The sequence below is a fragment of the Oncorhynchus kisutch genome, linkage group LG18 (genome assembly GCF_002021735.2).
Source record: "Oncorhynchus kisutch isolate 150728-3 linkage group LG18, Okis_V2, whole genome shotgun sequence".
NCBI classification, from domain to species: Eukaryota; Metazoa; Chordata; class Actinopteri; order Salmoniformes; family Salmonidae; genus Oncorhynchus; species Oncorhynchus kisutch.
Window position 1 is genome coordinate 78,558,468 of NC_034191.2, and position 21,820 is coordinate 78,580,287.

The 21,820-nt window shown below is 43.8% G+C and overlaps 1 protein-coding gene across 1 annotated transcript in view; it reads left to right on the top strand.

Annotated features, from left to right (window-relative positions):
* LOC109909764 (zinc finger CCHC domain-containing protein 2) overlaps positions 1-21,820 on the top strand; it is an 81,673-nt gene that overhangs the window by 36,813 nt on the left and 23,040 nt on the right. Inside the window, exons 4-6 of the mRNA XM_020508782.2 lie at positions 10,366-10,437; positions 10,721-10,821; positions 17,918-18,021. Of these exons, the coding sequence (XP_020364371.2) occupies positions 10,366-10,437; positions 10,721-10,821; positions 17,918-18,021 (277 nt within the window). The remainder of the gene's footprint in view (positions 1-10,365; positions 10,438-10,720; positions 10,822-17,917; positions 18,022-21,820) is intronic.

Consider the following 21,820-nt stretch of genomic DNA (forward strand, 5'->3'; position numbering starts at 1 on the left):
TGTTGGAGCTAGGAACACAAGCATTTAGTTAGATATTACTGCACTGTTGGAGCTAGAAACACAAGCATTTAGTTAGATATTACTGCACTGTTGGAGCTAGAAACACAAGCATTTAGTTAGATATTACTGCACTGTTGGAGCTAGAAACACAAGCATTTAGTTAGATATTACTGCACTGTTGGAGCTAGGAACACAAGCATTTAGTTAGATACCAGTCCACTGTTGGAGCTAGAAACACAAGCATTTAGTTAGATATTACTGCACTGTTGGAGCTAGGAACACAAGCATTTAGTTAGATATTACTGCACTGTTGGAGCTAGGAACACAAGCATTTAGTTAGATATTACTGCACTGTTGGAGCTAGGAACACAAGCATTTAGTTAGATATTACTGCACTGTTGGAGCTAGGAACACCAGCATTTAGTTAGATACCAGTCCACTGTTGGAGCTAGAAACACAAGCATTAAGTTAGATATTACTGCACTGTTGGAGCTAGGAACACCAGCATTTAGTTAGATATTACTGCACTGTTGGAGCTAGAAACACAAGCATTTAGTTAGATACTACTGCACTGTTGGAGCTAGAAACACAAGCATTTAGTTAGATACTACTGCACTGTTGGAGCTAGGAACACAAGCATTTAGTTAGATACTACTGCACTGTTGGAGCTGGAAACACAAGCATTTAGTTAGATATTACTGCACTGTTGGAGCTAGGAACACTAGCATTTAGTTAGATACTACTGCACTGTTGGAGCTAGAAACACAAGCATTTAGTTAGATATTACTGCACTGTTGGAGCTAGGAACACAAGCATTTAGTTAGATACTACTGCACTGTTGGAGCTAGAAACACCAGCATTTAGTTAGATACTACTGCACTGTTGGAGCTAGGAACACAAGCATTTAGTTAGATACTACTGCACTGTTGGAGCTAGGAACACAAGCATTTAGTTAGATATTACTGCACTGTTGGAGCTAGGAACACTAGCATTTAGTTAGATATTACTGCACTGTTGGATCTAGGAACACAAGCATTTAGTTAGATACCAGTCCACTGTTGGAGCTAGAAACACAAGCATTTAGTTAGATATTACTGCACTGTTGGAGCTAGGAACACAAGCATTTAGTTAGATACTACTGCACTGTTGGAGCTAGAAACACAAGCATTTAGTTAGATACTACTGCACTGTTGGAGCTAGAAACACAAGCATTTAGTTAGATATTACTGCACTGTTGGAGCTAGAAACACAAGCATTTAGTTAGATATTACTGCACTGTTGGAGCTAGGAACACAAGCATTTAGTTAGATATTACTACACTGTTGGAGCTAGGAACACCAGCATTTAGTTAGATACTACTGCACTGTTGGAGCTAGGAACACAAGCATTTAGTTAGATACTACTGCACTGTTGGAGCTGGAAACACAAGCATTTAGTTAGATATTACTGCACTGTTGGAGCTAGGAACACTAGCATTTAGTTAGATACTACTGCACTGTTGGAGCTAGGAACACAAGCATTTAGTTAGATATTACTGCACTGTTGGAGCTAGGAACACAAGCATTTAGTTAGATACTACTGCACTGTTGGAGCTAGAAACACCAGCATTTAGTTAGATACTACTGCACTGTTGGAGCTAGGAACACAAGCATTTAGTTAGATACTACTGCACTGTTGGAGCTAGGAACACAAGCATTTAGTTAGATATTACTGCACTGTTGGAGCTAGGAACACTAGCATTTAGTTAGATATTACTGCACTGTTGGAGCTAGGAACACAAGCATTTAGTTAGATACCAGTCCACTGTTGGAGCTAGAAACACAAGCATTTAGTTAGATATTACTGCACTGTTGGAGCTAGGAACACAAGCATTTAGTTAGATACTACTGCACTGTTGGAGCTAGGAACACAAGCATTTAGTTAGATACTACTGCACTGTTGGAGCTAGAAACACAAGCATTTAGTTAGATATTACTGCACTGTTGGAGCTAGAAACACCAGCATTTAGTTAGATATTACTGCACTGTTGGAGCTAGGAACACAAGCATTTAGTTAGATATTACTGCACTGTTGGAGCTAGGAACACAAGCATTTAGTTAGATACTACTGCACTGTTGGAGCTAGGAACACCAGCATTTAGTTAGATATTACTACACTGTTGGAGCTAGGAACACAAGCATTTAGTTAGATATTACTGCACTGTTGGAGCTAGGAACACAAGCATTTAGTTAGATATTACTGCACTGTTGGAGCTAGGAACACAAGCATTTAGTTAGATATTACTGCACTGTTGGAGCTAGGAACACAAGCATTTAGTTAGATATTACTGCACTGTTGGAGCTAGAAACACAAGCATTTAGTTAGATATTACTGCACTGTTGGAGCTAGGAACACAAGCATTTAGTTAGATACCAGTCCACTGTTGGAGCTAGGAACACAAGCATTTAGTTAGATACTACTGCACTGTTGGAGCTGGAAACACAAGCATTTAGTTAGATATTACTGCACTGTTGGAGCTAGGAACACAAGCATTTAGTTAGATACTACTGCACTGTTGGAGCTAGGAACACAAGCATTTAGTTAGATATTACTGCACTGTTGGAGCTAGGAACACAAGCATTTAGTTAGATATTACTGCACTGTTGGAGCTAGGAACACTAGCATTTAGTTAGATACTACTGCACTGTTGGAGCTAGGAACACCAGCATTTAGTTAGATACTACTGCACTGTTGGAGCTAGAAACACAAGCATTTAGTTAGATATTACTGCACTGTTGGAGCTAGGAACACTAGCATTTAGTTAGATACTACTGCACTGTTGGAGCTAGAAACACAAGCATTTAGTTAGATATTACTGCACTGTTGGAGCTAGGAACACTAGCATTTAGTTAGATACTACTGCACTGTTGGAGCTAGAAACACAAGCATTTAGTTAGATATTACTGCACTGTTGGAGCTAGAAACACAAGCATTTAGTTAGATATTACTGCACTGTTGGAGCTAGAAACACAAGCATTTAGTTAGATATGACATATAAAACCTTATTTTTTCATCAAACATTGTGAATAACGCCACAGGTTAATGAGAAGGGTGCGCTTGAAAGGATGCACATAACTCTGCAATGTTGGGTTGTATTGGACAGAGTCTCAGTCTTAAATAATTTTCCACACACAGTCTGTGCCTGTATTTCATTTTCATGCTAGTGAGGGCTGAGAATACACTCTCACATAGGTACGTGGTTGTGATGGGCATCAGTGTCTTAACAGTGCGATTTGCCAAGGCAGGATACTCGGAGCGCAGCCCTATCCAGAAATCTGGGAGTGGCTTTTGATTAAATAATTTACACAGAACCGCTTGTTGCAATGTCGATGAGGCTCTCCTGTTCAGATATCGATAAGTGGACTGGAGGCAGGACATGAAAGGGACAACGAATCCAGTTGTTTGTGTCGTCCGTTTCTGGAAGGTGCCTGCGTAATTGTGCACCCAAATCATTCAATGTTGGAAAGACCTGTGTGTTGTCCTTGTTAATGCAGACAGAGAAGAGCTCCAACTTCTTAATCATAGCCTTAATTTTGTCCCGCACATTGAATATAGCTGCGGAGAGTCCCTGTAATCCTAGATTCAGATCATTCAGGTGAGAAAAATCATCACCCATATAGGCCAGTTGTGTGAGAAACTCGTCATCATGCAAGCAGTCAGACAAGTGAAAATGATGGTCAGTAAAGAACATTTAAAAAAAAAAATGTTAAGTGTCAACACTTTTCCCCTTGAAAACCAGCGCACTTCTGTATGTTGTAGAAGCGTTACATGGTCGCTGCCCACATCATTGCATAGTGCAGAAAATACATGAGAGTTCAGGGGCCTTACTTTAACAAAGTTAACCATTTTCACTGTAGTGTCCAAAACTTCTTTCAAGCTGTCGGGCATTCCCTTGGCATCAAGAGCCTCTCGGTGGATGCTGCAGTGTTACCCAAGTGGCGTTGGGAGCAACTGCTTGCACACGCGTTTCCACTCCACTATGTCTCCCTGTCATGGCTTTTGCACCATCAGTACAGGTACCAACAAATCTTGACACCAAAGTCAATTTGATGTCACAAAGCTGTCCAGTACTTTAAAGATATCCGTTCCTGTTGTCCTGGTTTGCAGAAGAGGATGTCTTCCTTAATTGACCCCCTGTAATCGTAATGGACATATACCAGGAGCTGTGCCAGCCAGGCCGCCACGTCTGTTGACTTATCCAGCTGTAACGCAGAGAATTCACTGGCTTGTATGAGAAGCAGTAATTATCTCCTGCCATGTCACTGATGCGTTGTGAAACAGTGTTGTTTGATGAAGACATTGTCTCTATGGTTTTTTGGGGCATTTTCCCCCAGCATTGTTCCAGCCAGATCCACAGCAGCAGGAAGAATCAAGTCCTCCACAATAGTATGGGGCTTGCCTGTCCTAGCCACTCCTCCACAATAGTATGAGGCTTGCCTGTCCTAGCCAGTCCTCCACAATAGTATGAGGCTTGCCTGTCCTAGCCAGTCCTCCACAATAGTATGGGGCTTGCCTGTCCTAGCCAGTCCTCCACAATAGTATGAGGCTTGCCTGTCCTAGCCACCTGGTAGCTCACCATATAAGACTCTTCTAGACCCTTGTTATGAATGGTTTCTTTTATACGTCTTACTACTCAAAAGTTGTCTTTATTCCTGCTCTAAAAACTCCCTTATTATTCAGTGTCCTGTTTAGTTTCTAAATGTCTGAGCAAGAGTGAACGGTGAATGTGATTGGATGAGTATCGGTTAATGTGATTGGATGAGTATCGGTTAATGTGATTGGATGAGTAACGGTGAATGTGATTGGATGAGTATCGGTTAATGTGATTGGATGAGTAACGGTTAATGTGATTGGATGAGTAACGGTGAATGTGATTGGATGAGTAACGGTTAATGTGATTGGATGAGTATAGGTTAATGTGATTGGATGTGTATCGGTTAATGTGATTGGATGAGTAACGGTGAATGTGATTGGATGAGTAACGGTTAATGTGATTGGATGAGTATCGGTTAATGTGATTGGATGAGTAACGGTGAATGTGATTGGATGAGTAACGGTTAATGTGATTGGATGTTAATTATTTGACTAGGCTTCCTGTTTTTGGCATTGTGTTATTTCTCTGAACACTAGATGGTTGAATTTTATTTTTGGCAGTGAAACGAGGCTACTCGGGCGAGAGAGAGAAAACAAAACTCTCCCAAATGTATAGCCCCGTTGGAAAATATAAATGTACTGTTTGAAAATGTGAATCACATTTTTATTTGGTGTACCCCCAACGGCAATGTGCGTACCCCAGTTTGGGAATAGCAATAACAGGGGCCTTGTCAATAGGTTTAGCCGTCATGCTTTAAAGAGTTAGTACCCTCAGAGCTTTTGATACCGACCACATTCCCAAGGCCACATCTAGTAGTCGTCTAGCTGACTTTCGTCCCTTGACAACTCCGTATCACGTCCTCCCATTCCCAGAGAACACAGTCCTCTAACACAAGGCTTATGTAAATGTCTCTCTCTGTCTGTCTCTGTCCATCCTGACATTTAGGAGCACACAAAGACATTTAGGAGCGCATAAAGACATTTATGTCTTTCTCTATCTCTGTCTCTTTGTCTCCCTCTCTCTCTCTCTCTCTCTCTCTCTCTCTCTCTCTCTCTCTCTCTCTCTCTCTCTCTCTCTCTCTCTCTCTCTCTCTCTCTCTCTCTCTCTCTCTCTCTCTCTCTCTATCCTGACATTTAGGAGCACACAAAGACATTTAGAAGAGCACAAAGACATTTAGAAGAGCACAAAGACATTTAGAAGAGCACAAAGACATTTAGAAGAGCACAAAGACATTTAGGAGCACACAAAGACATTTAGGAGCACACAAAGACATTTAGGAGCACAAAAAAAACATTTAGGAGCACACAAAGACATATAAGAGCACAATGAAAGTATTTGAGGAAGTGTGTTTTTACGATAAGAAATAACAAAAAGTTAATGAGTAAAAGTTTTTTGGGGGTGGTCCATGCTCAGTAAAGTATATACCCTCAAATATCTGAGCCACTTGGGTGACCTTACCGTGGTAACGGTGGGATTGGCATGTCTGTCCATCCATCTGTCTCTCGAGACGAGATTGTCTGACATCCCTTTGCTAGTAGCAGTTGAGAAAACTCAAACTAACGTTGAACAACAACCTAGCGTGTGAAGAGAAGATGTAAATAGCCAAGAAACACGAGGACAAAGTCACACTTCAGTAGACTTTTGGGTAAATTCGACCAACTTCTATGCCTGTGCGCTTCTAAAACGGTATCTTTCAGCACATCTCTCACAGTGCGCCCCAGGTTTTATGGGACTCTACCTTGTTCTTTGCATAGAAATAAGAAACTGTTCATATTTCTATGGTTATTTGTGTACTGTAGCGACCAGCAATGAAACAAAACTTGCTATAAATCACAACTCCCGCTTGTGCTTTTTCAGTTCACATATCTATTTTTCTATTTTTTAGGAAGTATATGCAAGTAAAATGGTTGTACTGTAGAGCCCTGAAAATTCACACACAGAGACAATGAAGGAGAGTCAGGCTCTCTCCTTGCTCCACAGCTCACATAAATCACACTGACCACAGGTACCGGGAGGTGGGACAGACTGCAGACACTTTGTGACTGACAGGCTTCTGTCCTATCAGTGTTCCCCTGTCATCGCTCGCTTTGTGACTGCCATTGTGAGTCATTCCCCCTTCATCTGTTTATCCTGGATCACTCAGTTAGTCTTAGCTAGACCTCCTGCTTAGTGCAGCAGCACAAGGAGATTGTCTTGTTATAGGTCTGTCTGTCTGTCACTCTTCCCTCAGACAGTTAGCCTAGATATGAATTGCTGTCCTTAGCCCTTCTGTAGCTTCCTCTAGCCTAAACCCCTGCTGTCAGAAAGGATATCTCTCTGTCTGGCCGGGCCTCTGTGTTTTGGACTGTTTTATCATGTGACCTAATGACCCAGTCAGATCCGCTTGTAGTAGGCCAACGAACTGCTGAAGAAAAGTCCCTGAAACTCTCCCAAGAATACCATCGTAAATCCAAGTCATTAGGTTGGGAAAGCAGAAAACCGCGGGTCAGTACAAAAATACAAACAAGACTTTTACAACTGCAGGACTAAACACAAACAATATTTTTCTAAAGATCTGATTAAACCAAACAGTTTTCACAGCAGGGCAGACTAAAGAGCTTTTGTAGCATCTTGTTGTAGCGCTTGGCTGATATAATTCTTTATTATTGTCTTCTAGGGATAATCTTGATAATCTCTATTAACACCGATGGTGTATAAGCAGCAAAGCCAAGATGGTAGATTTTAACACCGATGGTGTATAAGCAGCAAAGCCAAGATGGTAGATTTGTAAATGTTGTTTGTTTGAGGAAAAACATTCCCATGGTGGGATTTTTGTTTCCCCTTCTTTACTGTGTCCTTACCCAATGTGTCTTTGTCCTTACCCAATGTGTCTTTGTCCTAACCCAATGCGTCTTTGTCCTTACCCAATGCGTCTTTGTCCTTACCCAATGTGTCTGTGTCCTTACCCAATGTGTCTTTGTCCTTACCCAATGTGTCTTTGTCCTTACCCAATGTGTCTGTGTCCTTACCCAATGTGTCTGTGTCCTTACCCAATGTGTCTGTGTCCTTACCCAATGTGTCTTTGTCCTTACCCAATGTGTCTTTGTCCTTACCCAATGTGTCTTTGTCCTTACCCAATGTGTCTTTGTCCTTACCCAATGTGTCTTTGTCCTTACCCAATGTGTCTTTGTCCTTACCCAATGTATCTTTGTCCTTACCCAATGTGTCTTTGTCCTTACCCAATGCGTCTTTGTCCTTACCCAATGCGTCTTTGTCCTTACCCAATGCGTCTTTGTCCTTACCCAATGCGTCTTTGTCCTTACCCAATGCGTCTTTGTCCTTACCCAATGCGTCTTTGTCCTTACCCAATGTGTCTTTGTCCTTACCCAATGCGTCTTTGTCCTTACCCAATGCGTCTTTGTCCTTACCCAATGCTTCTTTGTCCTTACCCAATGCGTCTTTGTCCTTACCCAATGCGTCTTTGTCCTTACCCAATGTGTCTTTGTCCTTACCCAATGCGTCTTTGTCCTTACCCAATGTGTCTTTGTCCTTACCCAATGTGTCTTTGTCCTTACCCAATGTGTCTTTGTCCTTACCCAATGCGTCTTTGTCCTTACCCAATGTGTCTGTGTCCTTACCCAATGTGTCTGTGTCCTTACCCAATGCGTCTTTGTCCTTACCCAATGCGTCTTTGTCCTTACCCAATGTGTCTTTGTCCTTACCCAATGCGTCTTTGTCCTTACCCAATGCGTCTTTGTCCTTACCCAATGCGTCTTTGTCCTTACCCAATGCGTCTTTGTCCTTACCCAATGTGTCTTTGTCCTTACCCAATGTGTCTGTGTCCTTACCCAATGTGTCTGTGTCCTTACCCAATGCGTCTTTGTCCTTACCCAATGCGTCTTTGTCCTTACCCAATGCGTCTTTGTCCTTACCCAATGCGTCTTTGTCCTTACCCAATGCGTCTTTGTCCTTACCCAATGTGTCTTTGTCCTTACCCAATGTGTCTTTGTCCTTACCCAATGTGTCTTTGTCCTTACCCAATGTGTCTTTGTCCTAACCCAATGCGTCTTTGTCCTTACCCAATGCGTCTTTGTCCTTACCCAATGTGTCTGTGTCCTTACCCAATGTGTCTTTGTCCTTACCCAATGTGTCTTTGTCCTTACCCAATGTGTCTTTGTCCTTACCCAATGTGTCTTTGTCCTTACCCAATGTGTCTTTGTCCTTACCCAATGTGTCTGTGTCCTTACCCAATGTGTCTTTGTCCTTACCCAATGTGTCTTTGTCCTTACCCAATGTGTCTGTGTCCTTACCCAATGTGTCTGTGTCCTTACCCAATGTGTCTGTGTCCTTACCCAATGTGTCTTTGTCCTTACCCAATGTGTCTTTGTCCTTACCCAATGTGTCTTTGTCCTTACCCAATGTGTCTTTGTCCTTACCCAATGTGTCTTTGTCCTTACCCAATGTGTCTTTGTCCTTACCCAATGTGTCTTTGTCCTTACCCAATGTGTCTTTGTCCTTACCCAATGCGTCTTTGTCCTTACCCAATGCGTCTTTGTCCTTACCCAATGCGTCTTTGTCCTTACCCAATGCGTCTTTGTCCTTACCCAATGCGTCTTTGTCCTTACCCAATGCGTCTTTGTCCTTACCCAATGTGTCTTTGTCCTTACCCAATGCGTCTTTGTCCTTACCCAATGCGTCTTTGTCCTTACCCAATGCGTCTTTGTCCTTACCCAATGCGTCTTTGTCCTTACCCAATGCGTCTTTGTCCTTACCCAATGTGTCTTTGTCCTTACCCAATGCGTCTTTGTCCTTACCCAATGTGTCTTTGTCCTTACCCAATGTGTCTTTGTCCTTACCCAATGTGTCTTTGTCCTTACCCAATGCGTCTTTGTCCTTACCCAATGTGTCTGTGTCCTTACCCAATGTGTCTGTGTCCTTACCCAATGCGTCTTTGTCCTTACCCAATGCGTCTTTGTCCTTACCCAATGTGTCTTTGTCCTTACCCAATGCGTCTTTGTCCTTACCCAATGCGTCTTTGTCCTTACCCAATGCGTCTTTGTCCTTACCCAATGCGTCTTTGTCCTTACCCAATGTGTCTTTGTCCTTACCCAATGTGTCTGTGTCCTTACCCAATGTGTCTGTGTCCTTACCCAATGCGTCTTTGTCCTTACCCAATGCGTCTTTGTCCTTACCCAATGCGTCTTTGTCCTTACCCAATGCGTCTTTGTCCTTACCCAATGCGTCTTTGTCCTTACCCAATGTGTCTTTGTCCTTACCCAATGTGTCTTTGTCCTTACCCAATGTGTCTTTGTCCTTACCCAATGTGTCTTTGTCCTTACCCAATGTGTCTTTGTCCTTACCCAATGTGTCTTTGTCCTTACCCAATGTGTCTTTGTCCTTACCCAATGCGTCTTTGTCCTTACCCAATGTGTCTGTGTCCTTACCCAATGCGTCTGTGTCCTTACCCAATGCGTCTTTGTCCTTACCCAATGCGTCTTTGTCCTTACCCAATGCGTCTTTGTCCTTACCCAATGCGTCTTTGTCCTTACCCAATGTGTCTTTGTCCTTACCCAATGCGTCTTTGTCCTTACCCAATGCGTCTTTGTCCTTACCCAATGCGTCTTTGTCCTTACCCAATGTGTCTTTGTCCTTACCCAATGTGTCTTTGTCCTTACCCAATGTTCCCTTCAATATCTGGTAACGTTAATATACATCCCTTGGATGACAGTGTAACATTTGATCTTGTCTTTCAGGTGAAGTGGTCTGACTTCTCATCCAGCAATGTCAGGAAAACACAGCTTGAACTGGAGAGCCTCTTGTTAAAGGTCTTTTCCCTAACTAACGTTTTCTAAATGCTGCAGACTGCCAGCTATCCTTATCAACGTGCCAAAATGGACTGAATTGAAATGGAATTGAGCCCAAGTTCCCTGCATAGTATTGACAGGTTCACCCACTGATTTATAAGCAGGGATAATAAACTAACTTTATGAGTTAATGAACCTAATGAATTGAATGAACTGTTAAGGACATCTCCTAGCTCTGGTTTTTAAGGTATTTGTTTGAATGGTGCTGTACATAACCTGTTAAAACTTGATCCCCATCATGCAGCTCCCCAAGGAGCAGTCCACGGAGTCATTTGAGAAGGGCATCCTCAGGCTGCTCAACCAGGGAGACAAGTACGAGAGCAGGGGGGTGGAGAGGAACCTCAAGTGAGTTCTGCTTAGCTGCCTACCTGTTTGATTAATTGATTGATTGATTAATTGGTGGATTGATTGATTGGGTAAACATATGCACTAAGTCGTACAATCCCGGGGACCCTGGGGATATGGGGATAACATGTTAAAGTGATTCCATTTATTTCCAATGTGATCCATAAAGGCCTTGACTAGAGCCCATTAGGTAACAGACTAGAACCCATTAGATGATAGACTAGAGCCCATTAGGTAACATACTAGAGCCCATTAGATGATAGACTAGAGCCCATTAGGTAACAGACTAGAGCCCATTAGGTAACAGACTAGAGCCCATTAGGTAACAGACTAGAGCCCATTAGGTAACAGACTAGAGCCCATTAGGTAACAGACTAGAGCCCATTAGGTAACAGACTAGAGCCCATTAGGTAACAGACTAGAGCCCATTAGATGATAGACTAGAGCCCATTAGATGATAGACTAGAGCCCATTAGATAACAGACTAGAACCCATTAGATGATAGACTAGAGCACATTAGATAACAGACAAGAGCTCGTTAGATAACATACTAGAGGCCATTAGATAACATACTAGAGGCCATTAGATAACATACTAGAGGCCATTAGATAACATACTAGAGGCCATTAGATAACATACTAGAGGCCATTAGATAACATACTAGAGGCCATTAGATAACATACTAGAGGCCATTAGATAACATACTAGAGGCCATTAGATAACAGACTAGAGCCCATTAGATAACAGACTAGAACCCATTAGATAACATACTAGAGCCCATTAGATAACAGACTAGAACCCATTAGATAACAGATTAGAACCCATTAGATAACAGACTAGAACCCATTAGATAACAGACTAGAACCCATTAGATAACAGACTAGAACCCATTAGATAACAGATTAGAACCCATTAGATAACAGACTAGAACCCGTTAGATAACAGACTAGAACCCGTTAGATAACAGACTAGAACCCGTTAGATAACAGGCTAGAACCCATTAGATTTTAGACTAGAACCTGTTACATAACAGACTAGAACCCATTAGATAACAGACTAGAACCCATTAGATAACAGACTAGAATCCATTAGATTTCAGACTAGAACCCATTAGATAACAGACTAGAACCCGTTAGATAACAGACTAGAACCCATTAGATTTCAGACTAGAACCTGTTAGATAACAGACTAGAACCCATTAGATTTCAGACTAGAATCCGTTAGATTTCAGACTAGAACCCGTTAGATAACAGACTAGAACCCATTAGATAACAGACTAGAACCCATTAGATAACAGACTAGAACCCATTAGATAACAGACTAGAACCCGTTAGATAACAGACTAGAACCCATTAGATAACAGACTAGAACCCATTAGATTTCAGACTAGAACCCGTTAGATTTCAGACTAGAACCCGTTAGATAACAGACTAGAACCCGTTAGATAACAGACTAGAACCCGTTAGATAACAGACTAGAACCCATTAGATTTCAGACTAGAACCCATTAGATAACAGATTAGAACCCGTTAGATAACAGACTAGACCTCATTAGTCAGTATCCACTGACTGACTGAGTCGGTGTGTGTGTTTGTTTGTTAGAGGTGTGTGCGTGTGTCTGTGCATGCGTACTTTACTGTACTCTGACCATGTGTCAGTCCTCTGACCAAGTGACAGTCCTCTGACCAAGTGACAGTCCTCTGACCAAGTGTCAGTCCTCTGTCCAAGTGACAGTCCTCTGACCAAGTGTCAGTCCTCTGTCCAAGTGACAGTCCTCTGACCAAGTGTCAGTCCTCTGACCAAGTGACAGTCCTCAGTCCTCTGACCAAGTGACAGTCCTGAGGAAAGGACTCATTCTCCGTTTTCAAATAGGATGGAGCCTTTTGCATTAGAAGTTGTTTGCCAATTACATTAAACTAATTTATTCCGTGCTAATAGGGCATGTGATGGCAATGCAGAGTTCAGAAACTATAATGCATATGGTATTCCTGATGTGAGAGAACAAACTACTTTCAAAAAGAACTTGAGTTTTGTGCCTTATGCTAATTTGACTCCCATCTGTTCTCACCTACAGTAAGTAGGCTGATAGAAAATGATTTAGCTAAATTGACCCGCAATACCCCTAAACAAGAAGCTAATCTCAGTAATGATGAACAAAATGCTTTGAAGGACCTGAAAGACAATCTAGATATTGTGTTATGAAGCAGGGAACAATATAGGAGTGAGGTCTATGCTCAACTCTCTGGCACCTCTCCGTTACAACCCCGTGGACATAAAAGAAAAGGGACATAGATATCTTCGTTGATAACGCTCTTTCACAGGGTTGGATAACGGAAACGAAGAAGGACTTTTCTCATTACACCACGGCCAGTCTATCCAGTTTATATTGGCTTACCGAACCTACATAATAGTGTGTATAAACCTTCTTTCCGTCCCATGACATCCTACACCGGCCAAACCCGGACAACGCCGAGCCTATTGTGTGCCGCCCTATGGGACTCCCAATCACTGCCGGTTGCGATACGGCTTGGATTCAAACCAGGGTGTCTGTAGTGACGCCTCTAGCACTGAGATGCAGTGCCTTAGACCACTGCGCCACTCGGGAGCCCCATGGAACCCTGGGAAGAGACCTGCATTTATGAAGTCCAGAAAACCCCATATTTCCAGAATGCCACTCTTTGGAAAATATACATAGACGACATCCTACTGGGATTGGAACAGTACTAACGCTCTCATCTGAGTTCATTTCTTTAAATTAATTTATCTGACACCAATCTCAAATTAACAGCAGAGAGAAGTCGGAAAGAAAAGCACACGTGTTAATTGAAATGCATTCTAGGTGACTACCTCTTGAAGCTGGTTGAGAGAATGCCAAGAGTGTGCTTCAGGGGCAGAATGGGGGTTTGAACTTGCAACCTTCCGGTTACTAGTCCAACGCTCTAACCACTAGGCTACCCTGCCGCCACTGTGGATCCTAAGGGGCAAAATTATGATTTTTTTTTTTTCCTCACTGTCCTCGTTTCTATAATGTTGTCGCCTTGATTTTTTGGGGGTTCACAGATCCACAGACACCCAAATATCACCTATGTATATGTTGACATGGTCTATTGATTAACCAGACATTAACCCTCATTTGGCTGCCTTTCCTTCCTGTTCTCTGCTGCCAGTGACTGGAACAAATCGCAAAAATCGCTAAAGTTGGAGACTTGTATCTCCCTCACTAACTTTAAGCATCAGCTGTCAGAGCAGCTTACCGATCACTGCAGCTGTACATAGCCCATCTGTAAATTGCCCACCCAATCTACCTACCTCATCCCCATATTGTTTTATTTACATTTCTGCTCTTTTGCACACCAGTATTTCTATTTCCACATAATCATCTGCTCATCTATCACTCGTGTTAATCTGCTAAATTGTAATTACTTCGCTACTATGGCCTATTTATTGCCTTACCTCTTCACGCCATTTGCACACACTGTATATAGACTTTTCTAATGTGTTATTGACTGTATGTGTGTTTATTCCATGTGTAACTCTGTGTTGTTGTTTGTGTCGCACTGCTTTGCTTTATCTTGGCCAGGTCGCATTTGTAAATGAGAACGTGTTCTCACCTAGCCTACCTGGTTAAATAAAAAAGACACACTACCACTTTGTGCTATAATTTGCCATTTACCTTGAAACATATATAATTTTATCTCAATAAGCATCTAAGGTATTTATTAATTTAACTAGGCAAGTCAGTTAAGATCAAATTCTTATTTGCAATGACGGCCTAGGAACAGTTGGGTTAACTGCCTTGTTCAGGGGCAGAACTACAGATTTTTTCGCTGTCAGCTCGGGGATTCGATCTAGCAACACTTTCAGGTTATTAGCCCAATGCTCTAACCACTAGGCTACCTGCTAGTATAAATAGGAGTGATGTGAAATGGCCAGGTCACTATGGAGGAAGACGGCAGCTTGACGTTGAAACATCAGTCCGCATCCTGTACAATGGATTAAAATGAGCAGTCAGAAATCAATCTCTGACTTTTTTTGTTGAGTTGTTCCCATCTCTTTTTTCTCTTTTTTTGTTACCTCGAATTAGTCCTTTTGGAAGTTTTTCTCGGTAAGTCATTCTGGTGATTTTTTTGTCCTTGTTGTTAAACTCTGTTCCTTTGTTTGCTGAAGTAAGAAGAAGGCCCACCTGAACTCTGTGCTGTATGTACAATGACTTACTCTCTTGGTTACTGTGAGGGGCGGTGTCTTGTTGTGAGGACAACAGTGCCCCCTCCTGGAAACCACTTCTCGTCAGTATCATTTCCTGGAAAATGAAAGCTTAAAGTCTTTTATTTATTTCCTCTTAATTTAACCAGGTAGGCTAGTTGAGAACACCTTTATTTAACCAGGTAGGCTAGTTGAGAACACCTTTATTTAACCAGGTAGGTTAGTTGAGAACACCTTTATTTAACCAGGTAGGTTAGTTGAGAACACCTTTATTTAACCAGGTAGGCTAGTTGAGAACAAGTTCTCATTTACAACTGCGACCTGGCCAAGATAAAGCAAAGCAGTGTGACACAGACAACAACACAGAGTTACACATGTAGTAAACAATAAACACGCCAATAACACAAACCACTCAATGACACAGTAGAAAAAAGAAAGTCTATATACAGTGTGTGCAAAAGGCATTTTATTTAACCAGGTAAGAGAACACGTTCTCATTTGCAGCAACAACCTGGGGAATAGTTACAGGGGGATTAATGAGCCAATTGTAAACTGTGGTTATTAGGTGACCAAGGGGGTTTGAGGGCCAGATTGGGAATTTAGCCAGGACACCAGGGTTAACACCCTTACTCTTACAATAAGTGCCATGGGATGTTTAATGATCTCAGAGAGTCAGGACACCCATTTAACTTCCCTTCCGAAAGAGGGCAACCTACACAGGGCAGTGTCCAATGTGCCCAATCACTGCCCCGTGATATTTTTTCTTAGACCAGAGGAAATAGTGCCTCCTACTGGCCCTCCAACACCACTTCCAGCAGCATCTGGTCTCCCATCCAGGAACTGACCAGGACCAACCCTGCTTAGCTTCAGAAGTAAGCCAGCAGTGGTATGCAGGGTGGTATGCTGCTGGAATAAGGGGGTAGGCAATAAATAGGCCATAGGAGCGAATAATTACAATTTAGCAGATGATGATGTGCAAGTAGAGATACTGGTGTGCAAAATAGCAGAAAAATAAATCAAATAAAAACAGTATGGGGATGAGGTAGATAGATTGGGTGGGCTATTTACAGATGGACTATGTACAGCTGCAGTGATCGGTTAGCTGCTCAGATAGTTGATGTTTAAAGTTGGTGAGGGAAATAAAAGTCTCCAACTTCAGCGATTTTTGCGATTCGTTCCAGTCACTGGCAGCAGAGAACTGGAAGGAAAGGCTGCCAAATAAGGTGTTGGCTTTGGGGATAATCAGTGAGATAAGTGCCAATAACTCTGCTCATAGATAACAAAAAACAAACCACACAAGTTTTAGCATTTATCTCTTTGCAATGTAGGCCTATTCAAGAGCAATTCGATGTTTAGGTGATGATTGGATGAAATGAATGTCACAGTGTACCTGGTCAGTGAAACATTCACATTCACACTTTGGTTTCACATCCAAAGTACACGGCCACTTCTCGTCAGTCAGCTGGGTAAGGCCATTGTTCCTTCCAGCAGGGCGCTAGGCAGGCGCTAGCCAGGCACTAGGCAGGCGCTAGGCAGGCACTAGGCAGGCGCCAGCCAGGCACTAGCCAGGCACTAGCCAGGCGCTAGGCAGGCGCCAGCCAGGCGCTAGCCAGGCGCTAGGCAGACGCTAGGCAGGCGCTAGCCAGGCGCTAGGCAGGCACCAGCCAGGCACTAGCCAGGCGCTAGGCAGGCGCTAGGCAGGCGCTAGCCAGGCACTAGGCAGGTGCTAGGCAGGCGCTAGGCAGGTGCTAGGCAGGCGCTAGGCAGGTGCTAGGCAGGCGCTAGGCAGGCACTAGGCAGGCGCTAGGCAGCCAGGCACTAGGCAGGGGCTAGGCAGGGGCTAGCCAGGCACTAGGCAGGGGCTAGCGAGGCACTAGGCAGGGGCTAGCCAGGCACTAAGCAGGGGCTAGCCAGGCACTAGGCAGGGGCTAGGCAGGCGCTAGCCAGGCGCTAGGCAGGGGCTAGCCAGGCACTAGGCAGGCGCTAGGCAGGGGCTAGGCAGTTGTGTCCAATATCTGAGCATATTGATGGAACTAGACAACCAGGCTACAGATGAAACACAGCCCTACAAGGACACTTTCATCCGCTAGCTAACATCAATTCAGCATTTGTTTGATCAGATGTCCTTATTACACTGATATTGCAAAGTTAACAGAATGTTTACTCTGGTGTGCTTCCCACTTGAAAGCAAATAGAAGAGATGAGATCATTTCCATTTGACCTTTGAGATTCCGCCGTGTTGCCTCGGCACGTTTTATCTCTCACAATCCGGTTCTAGATCCAGTATTACCTTCAGAGAAGGAAGGTATAAGTCAAACTAAGGAGTGGATCTTCAGAAGTGGAATGGATCCTGGTGAAACAGAGCCAGGATGTAATTCATAAAAAGTGCTGATCAAGGATCATTTCCTCACACATTTTAGTCATTTAGCAGACGTTCCTATCCACGGCGACTTACAAATCGTGTTTAAGCAGATTATTATTGCGGGTGTAGCGAAAATATTTGTTGTAATATTTTCTGGGCTAACAATGTAAGAAATAATACATTAAAAACAAATGAAATACAGCAAAGTTTCCTAAGAACTAGAAACGAGGCAGCCCTCTCTGTCGGCGCCAACTACATGAGCAATTAGGGCTAAGTGCCTTTGCTCAAGAGCACATCAACAGATATTTCCCCTTAGGGGATTCATACCAGCTAACATCACTCTCATTATGATGTAGAAGACACACTCCTACTTTGAGACTCTCTATGAATACCGGACCAGAGTTTCCTGTTAAAACTCCAGCCTACTTCCCTCTTTACCCCACACAGTGAGTTTAGCTCTTTAGGCCTATTCCCAGCCTAACTTTGGCGTTTTAGACTTACACGCCCCTTTTTTGTGTTGTTCTGTTGCCAGGGAGAAGTTTCTGTCGGCTCCACAAGCTTTCCGACAGACGAGGAAGGTCTGTTGCTTCTTCCTGTGTGAGTCCTCCTCTTCCTCCTCCTGCAGCTGCAGCAGATGTAAGTGCTGTGCGTGTGTGTGTGTGTGTGTGTGTGTGTGTGTGTGTGTGTGTGTGTGTGTGTGTGAGAGCGTGTGTGTGTGTGAGCGTGTGTGTGGGTTTGGGTGTGTGTGTGGGTTTGGCTGTGTGTGTGTGTGTGTGGGTTTGGGTGTGTGTGTGTGTGTGTGTGTTTGAGCGTGTGTGTGAGTGTTTGAGCGTGTGTGTGTTTGAGCATGTGTGTGTGTGTGTGTGTTTGAGCATGTCTGTTCTTAATGCATAACCCTCATAATAACATGTCATGTGTGGAGGCAGCAGGTAGCCTAGCGGTTATGGGCCGGTAACCGAAAGATTCAGCAAGGCACTTAACCCTAATTGCTCCTGTTAGTCGCTCTGGATAAGAGTGTCTGCCAAATGACTCACATGTAAAAATGTTCAGGTGGGCTCTAGGCCTAGTGTATGTGTGTCTACGCCCATGACTCACCCACAGCTCCCTACGCCCTCCTTCGGAGCAGAGCTGATGTACGTTGACAACCATTTGAGGTGAGCGGTCCTGAGCGCGGTGCCCTAGCAGGCCCAACAACGGGACATTCAGTCCAGAGGTGGAGCTACGTCACCCTAATCAATCCACCTCTACTTACCCATTGGCTATCCATCCACCTCTACTTACCCATTGGCTATCAATCCACCTCTACTTACCCATTGGCTATCCATCCACCACTACTTACCCATTGGCTATCAATCCACCTCTACTTACCCATTGGCTATCAATCCACCTCTACATACCCATTGGCTATCAATCCACCTCTACTTACCCATTGGCTATCAATCCACCTCTACTTACCCATTGGCTATCAATCCACCTCTACTTACCCATTGGCTATCAATCCACCTCTACTTACCCATTGGCTATCAATCCACCTCTACTTACCCATTGGCTATCCATCCACCTCTACTTACCCATTGGCTATCAATCCACCTCTACTTACATATGGGTAAGGCCATTGTTCCTTCCAGCAGGGCGCTAGGCAGGCGCTAGCCTCTATGCAAGCATCCCAAATGGCACCCTATTACCTATATCGTGCACTACTTTTGACCAGAGTTTGGCTTTATATAGGGAATAGGGTGCCATTTGGGATGCAGACAATTGAATATTCTGATGCAATACATTAGATAAATGTGAAATGCATATTGCTTTATTTTTTACCGCAAGGCCGGTTAATACCGCAAAGGTCGGGGGTTCGATACCCATACTGGACAGTCATTTTTTGGGGCTCCTGAGTGGGGCAGCGGTCTAAGGCACTGCATCTCAGTGCTAGAGGCGTCACTACAGACACCCTGGCTCAAATCCAGGCTGTATCACAACCGTCTGTGATTGGGAGTCCCATAGGGGCGGCACACAATTGACCCAGCGTCGTTCCGGTTTTGGCTGGTGTAGGGCCGTCATTGTAAATCAGAATTTGTTCTTAACTGACTTGCCTAGTTAAATAAATAAAAAATATTTAATGTGAAGAAATCATATAGACTACTAGATATGACACTTATAGTGATATCCAGTCAGCATGTTTTTCTTGCCATACCATTAGCTCACTGGAGGAGGTTGGTGGCATCTTAGTTGGGGAAGACTGGCTTGTGGTAATGGCTGGAGCGGAATCAATGGAATGGTATCAAATACATCCAATCCCTGTTATCCATGTGTTTGATTCCATTCCAATTAGTTCTGTTCCGGCCATTACTATGAGCCGTCCTCCCCTCAGCAGCCTCCATTGGATCAGAGGACGTGTTCAAGTTTTTAATGTACCTCAGTTTGACGCAAAAAAAAATGAACGAAGACCGTGAAATATCTCCCCCCTTTTGGTTAATCCTGTAAATGTCAGTCTCCTTACCCCCCTTTTGGTTAATCCTGTAAATGTCAGTCTCCTTACCCCCCTTTTGGTTAATCCTGTAAATGTCAGTCTCCTTACCCCCCTTTTGGTTAATCCTGTAAATGTCAGTCTCCTTACCCCCTTTTGGTTAATCCTGTAAATGTCAGTCTCCTTACCCCCCTTTTGGTTAATCCTGTAAATGTCAGTCTCCTTACCCCCTTTTGGTTAATCCTGTAAATGTCAGTCTCCTTTCCCCCCTTTTGGTTAATCCTGTAAATGTCAGTCTCCTTTCCCCCCTTTTGGTTAATCCTGTAAATGTCAGTCTCCTTACCCCCCTTTTGGTTAATCCTGTAAATGTCAGTCTCCTTACCCCCTTTGTGTGTTTCCTCTGCTTATAAACCCTTCAATTTCTGGAACATCCTTTTGAGCTGGTAAATCTTTTATAGTGCTGTAAAAATGGATTAGGAGCAAATGTTCCATGTCCTCAAAAAAATGTATCTAGACCTTCCAGAGCTTGGCCTTGGCATCGGGACTTTTCATAATGCATTTAACAGATTGCTTATAAAAAAAATAAAAAAAAATCAAATGTTGCCTACTGTGGTAGATGTCTGACTACGATGAAACCACTGTTTATAAGGGATTAGGTCATGATGCATCATGGGAAACCACTGTTTATAAGGGATACATCCTGATGCATCATGGGAAACCACTGTTTATAAGGGATACATCATGATGCATCATGGGAAACCACTGTTTATAAGGGATACATCATGATGCATCATGGGAAACCACTGTTTATAAGGGATACATCATGATGCATCATGGGAAACCACTGTTTATAAGGGATACATCATGATGCATCATGGGAAACCACTATTTATAAGGGATACATGATGATGCATCATGAAGCAGCGTGGGACATCAGAGACGTCAAACTGACTTGTCAATGCTGTTTTCTTGCCAATACTTACACTCCTGTGCCATTTGGGAGGGAGCCTCTGATGTCAGATGGTTTCAGTAGGAGACACAGTAGGGAGTGTAAGTATTGGCAAGAAAACAGCATTGACAAGTCAGTTTGACGTCTCTGATCTCCCACGCTGCTTCATGATGCATGGGCTCTGGTTAGAAGTAGTGCACTATATATGGAATAGGGTCCCATTTAGGACACAGACAGACACACCTCAACCTGTTTGCCTATCCCTACCTGAGAGACAGGTGACAGCCCTACCTGAGAGACAGGTGACAGCCCTACCTGAGAGACAGGTGGCAGCCCTAACTGAGAGACAGGTGACAGCCCTACCTGAGAGACAGGTGACATCCCTACCTGAGAGACAGGTGACAGCCCTTCCTGCGAGACAGGTGACAGCCCTAACTGAGAGACAGGTGACAGCCCTACCTGAGAGACAGGTGACAGCCCTACCTGAGAGACAGGTGACAGCCCTACCTGAGAGACAGGTGACAGCCCTACCTGAGAGACAGGTGACAGCCCTACCTGAGAGACAGGTGACAGCCCTAACTGAGAGACAGGTGACAGCCCTACCTGAGAGACAGGTGACAGCCCTACCTGAGAGACAGGTGACAGCCCTGCCTGAGAGACAGGTGACAGCCCTACCTGAGAGGCAGGTGACAGCCCTAACTGAGAGACAGGTGACAGCCCTACCTGAGAGACAGGTGACAGCCCTACCTGAGAGACAGGTGACAGCCCTACCTGAGAGACAGGTGACAGCCCTACCTGAGAGACAGGTGACAGCCCTACCTGAGAGACAGGTGACGGTGGAGGGTGACAGCCGAGGGCAGATAACCTGGGGGTTTGTGTGTCCAACACCTTCCACCTGAGCCCTGTCCTCCTCCCTGAGCCCTGTCCTCCTCCCTGAAACCTGTCCTCCTCCCTGAGCCCGGTCCTCCTCCCTGAGCCCGGTCCTCCTCCCTGAGCCCTGTCCTCCTCCCTGAGCCCTGTCC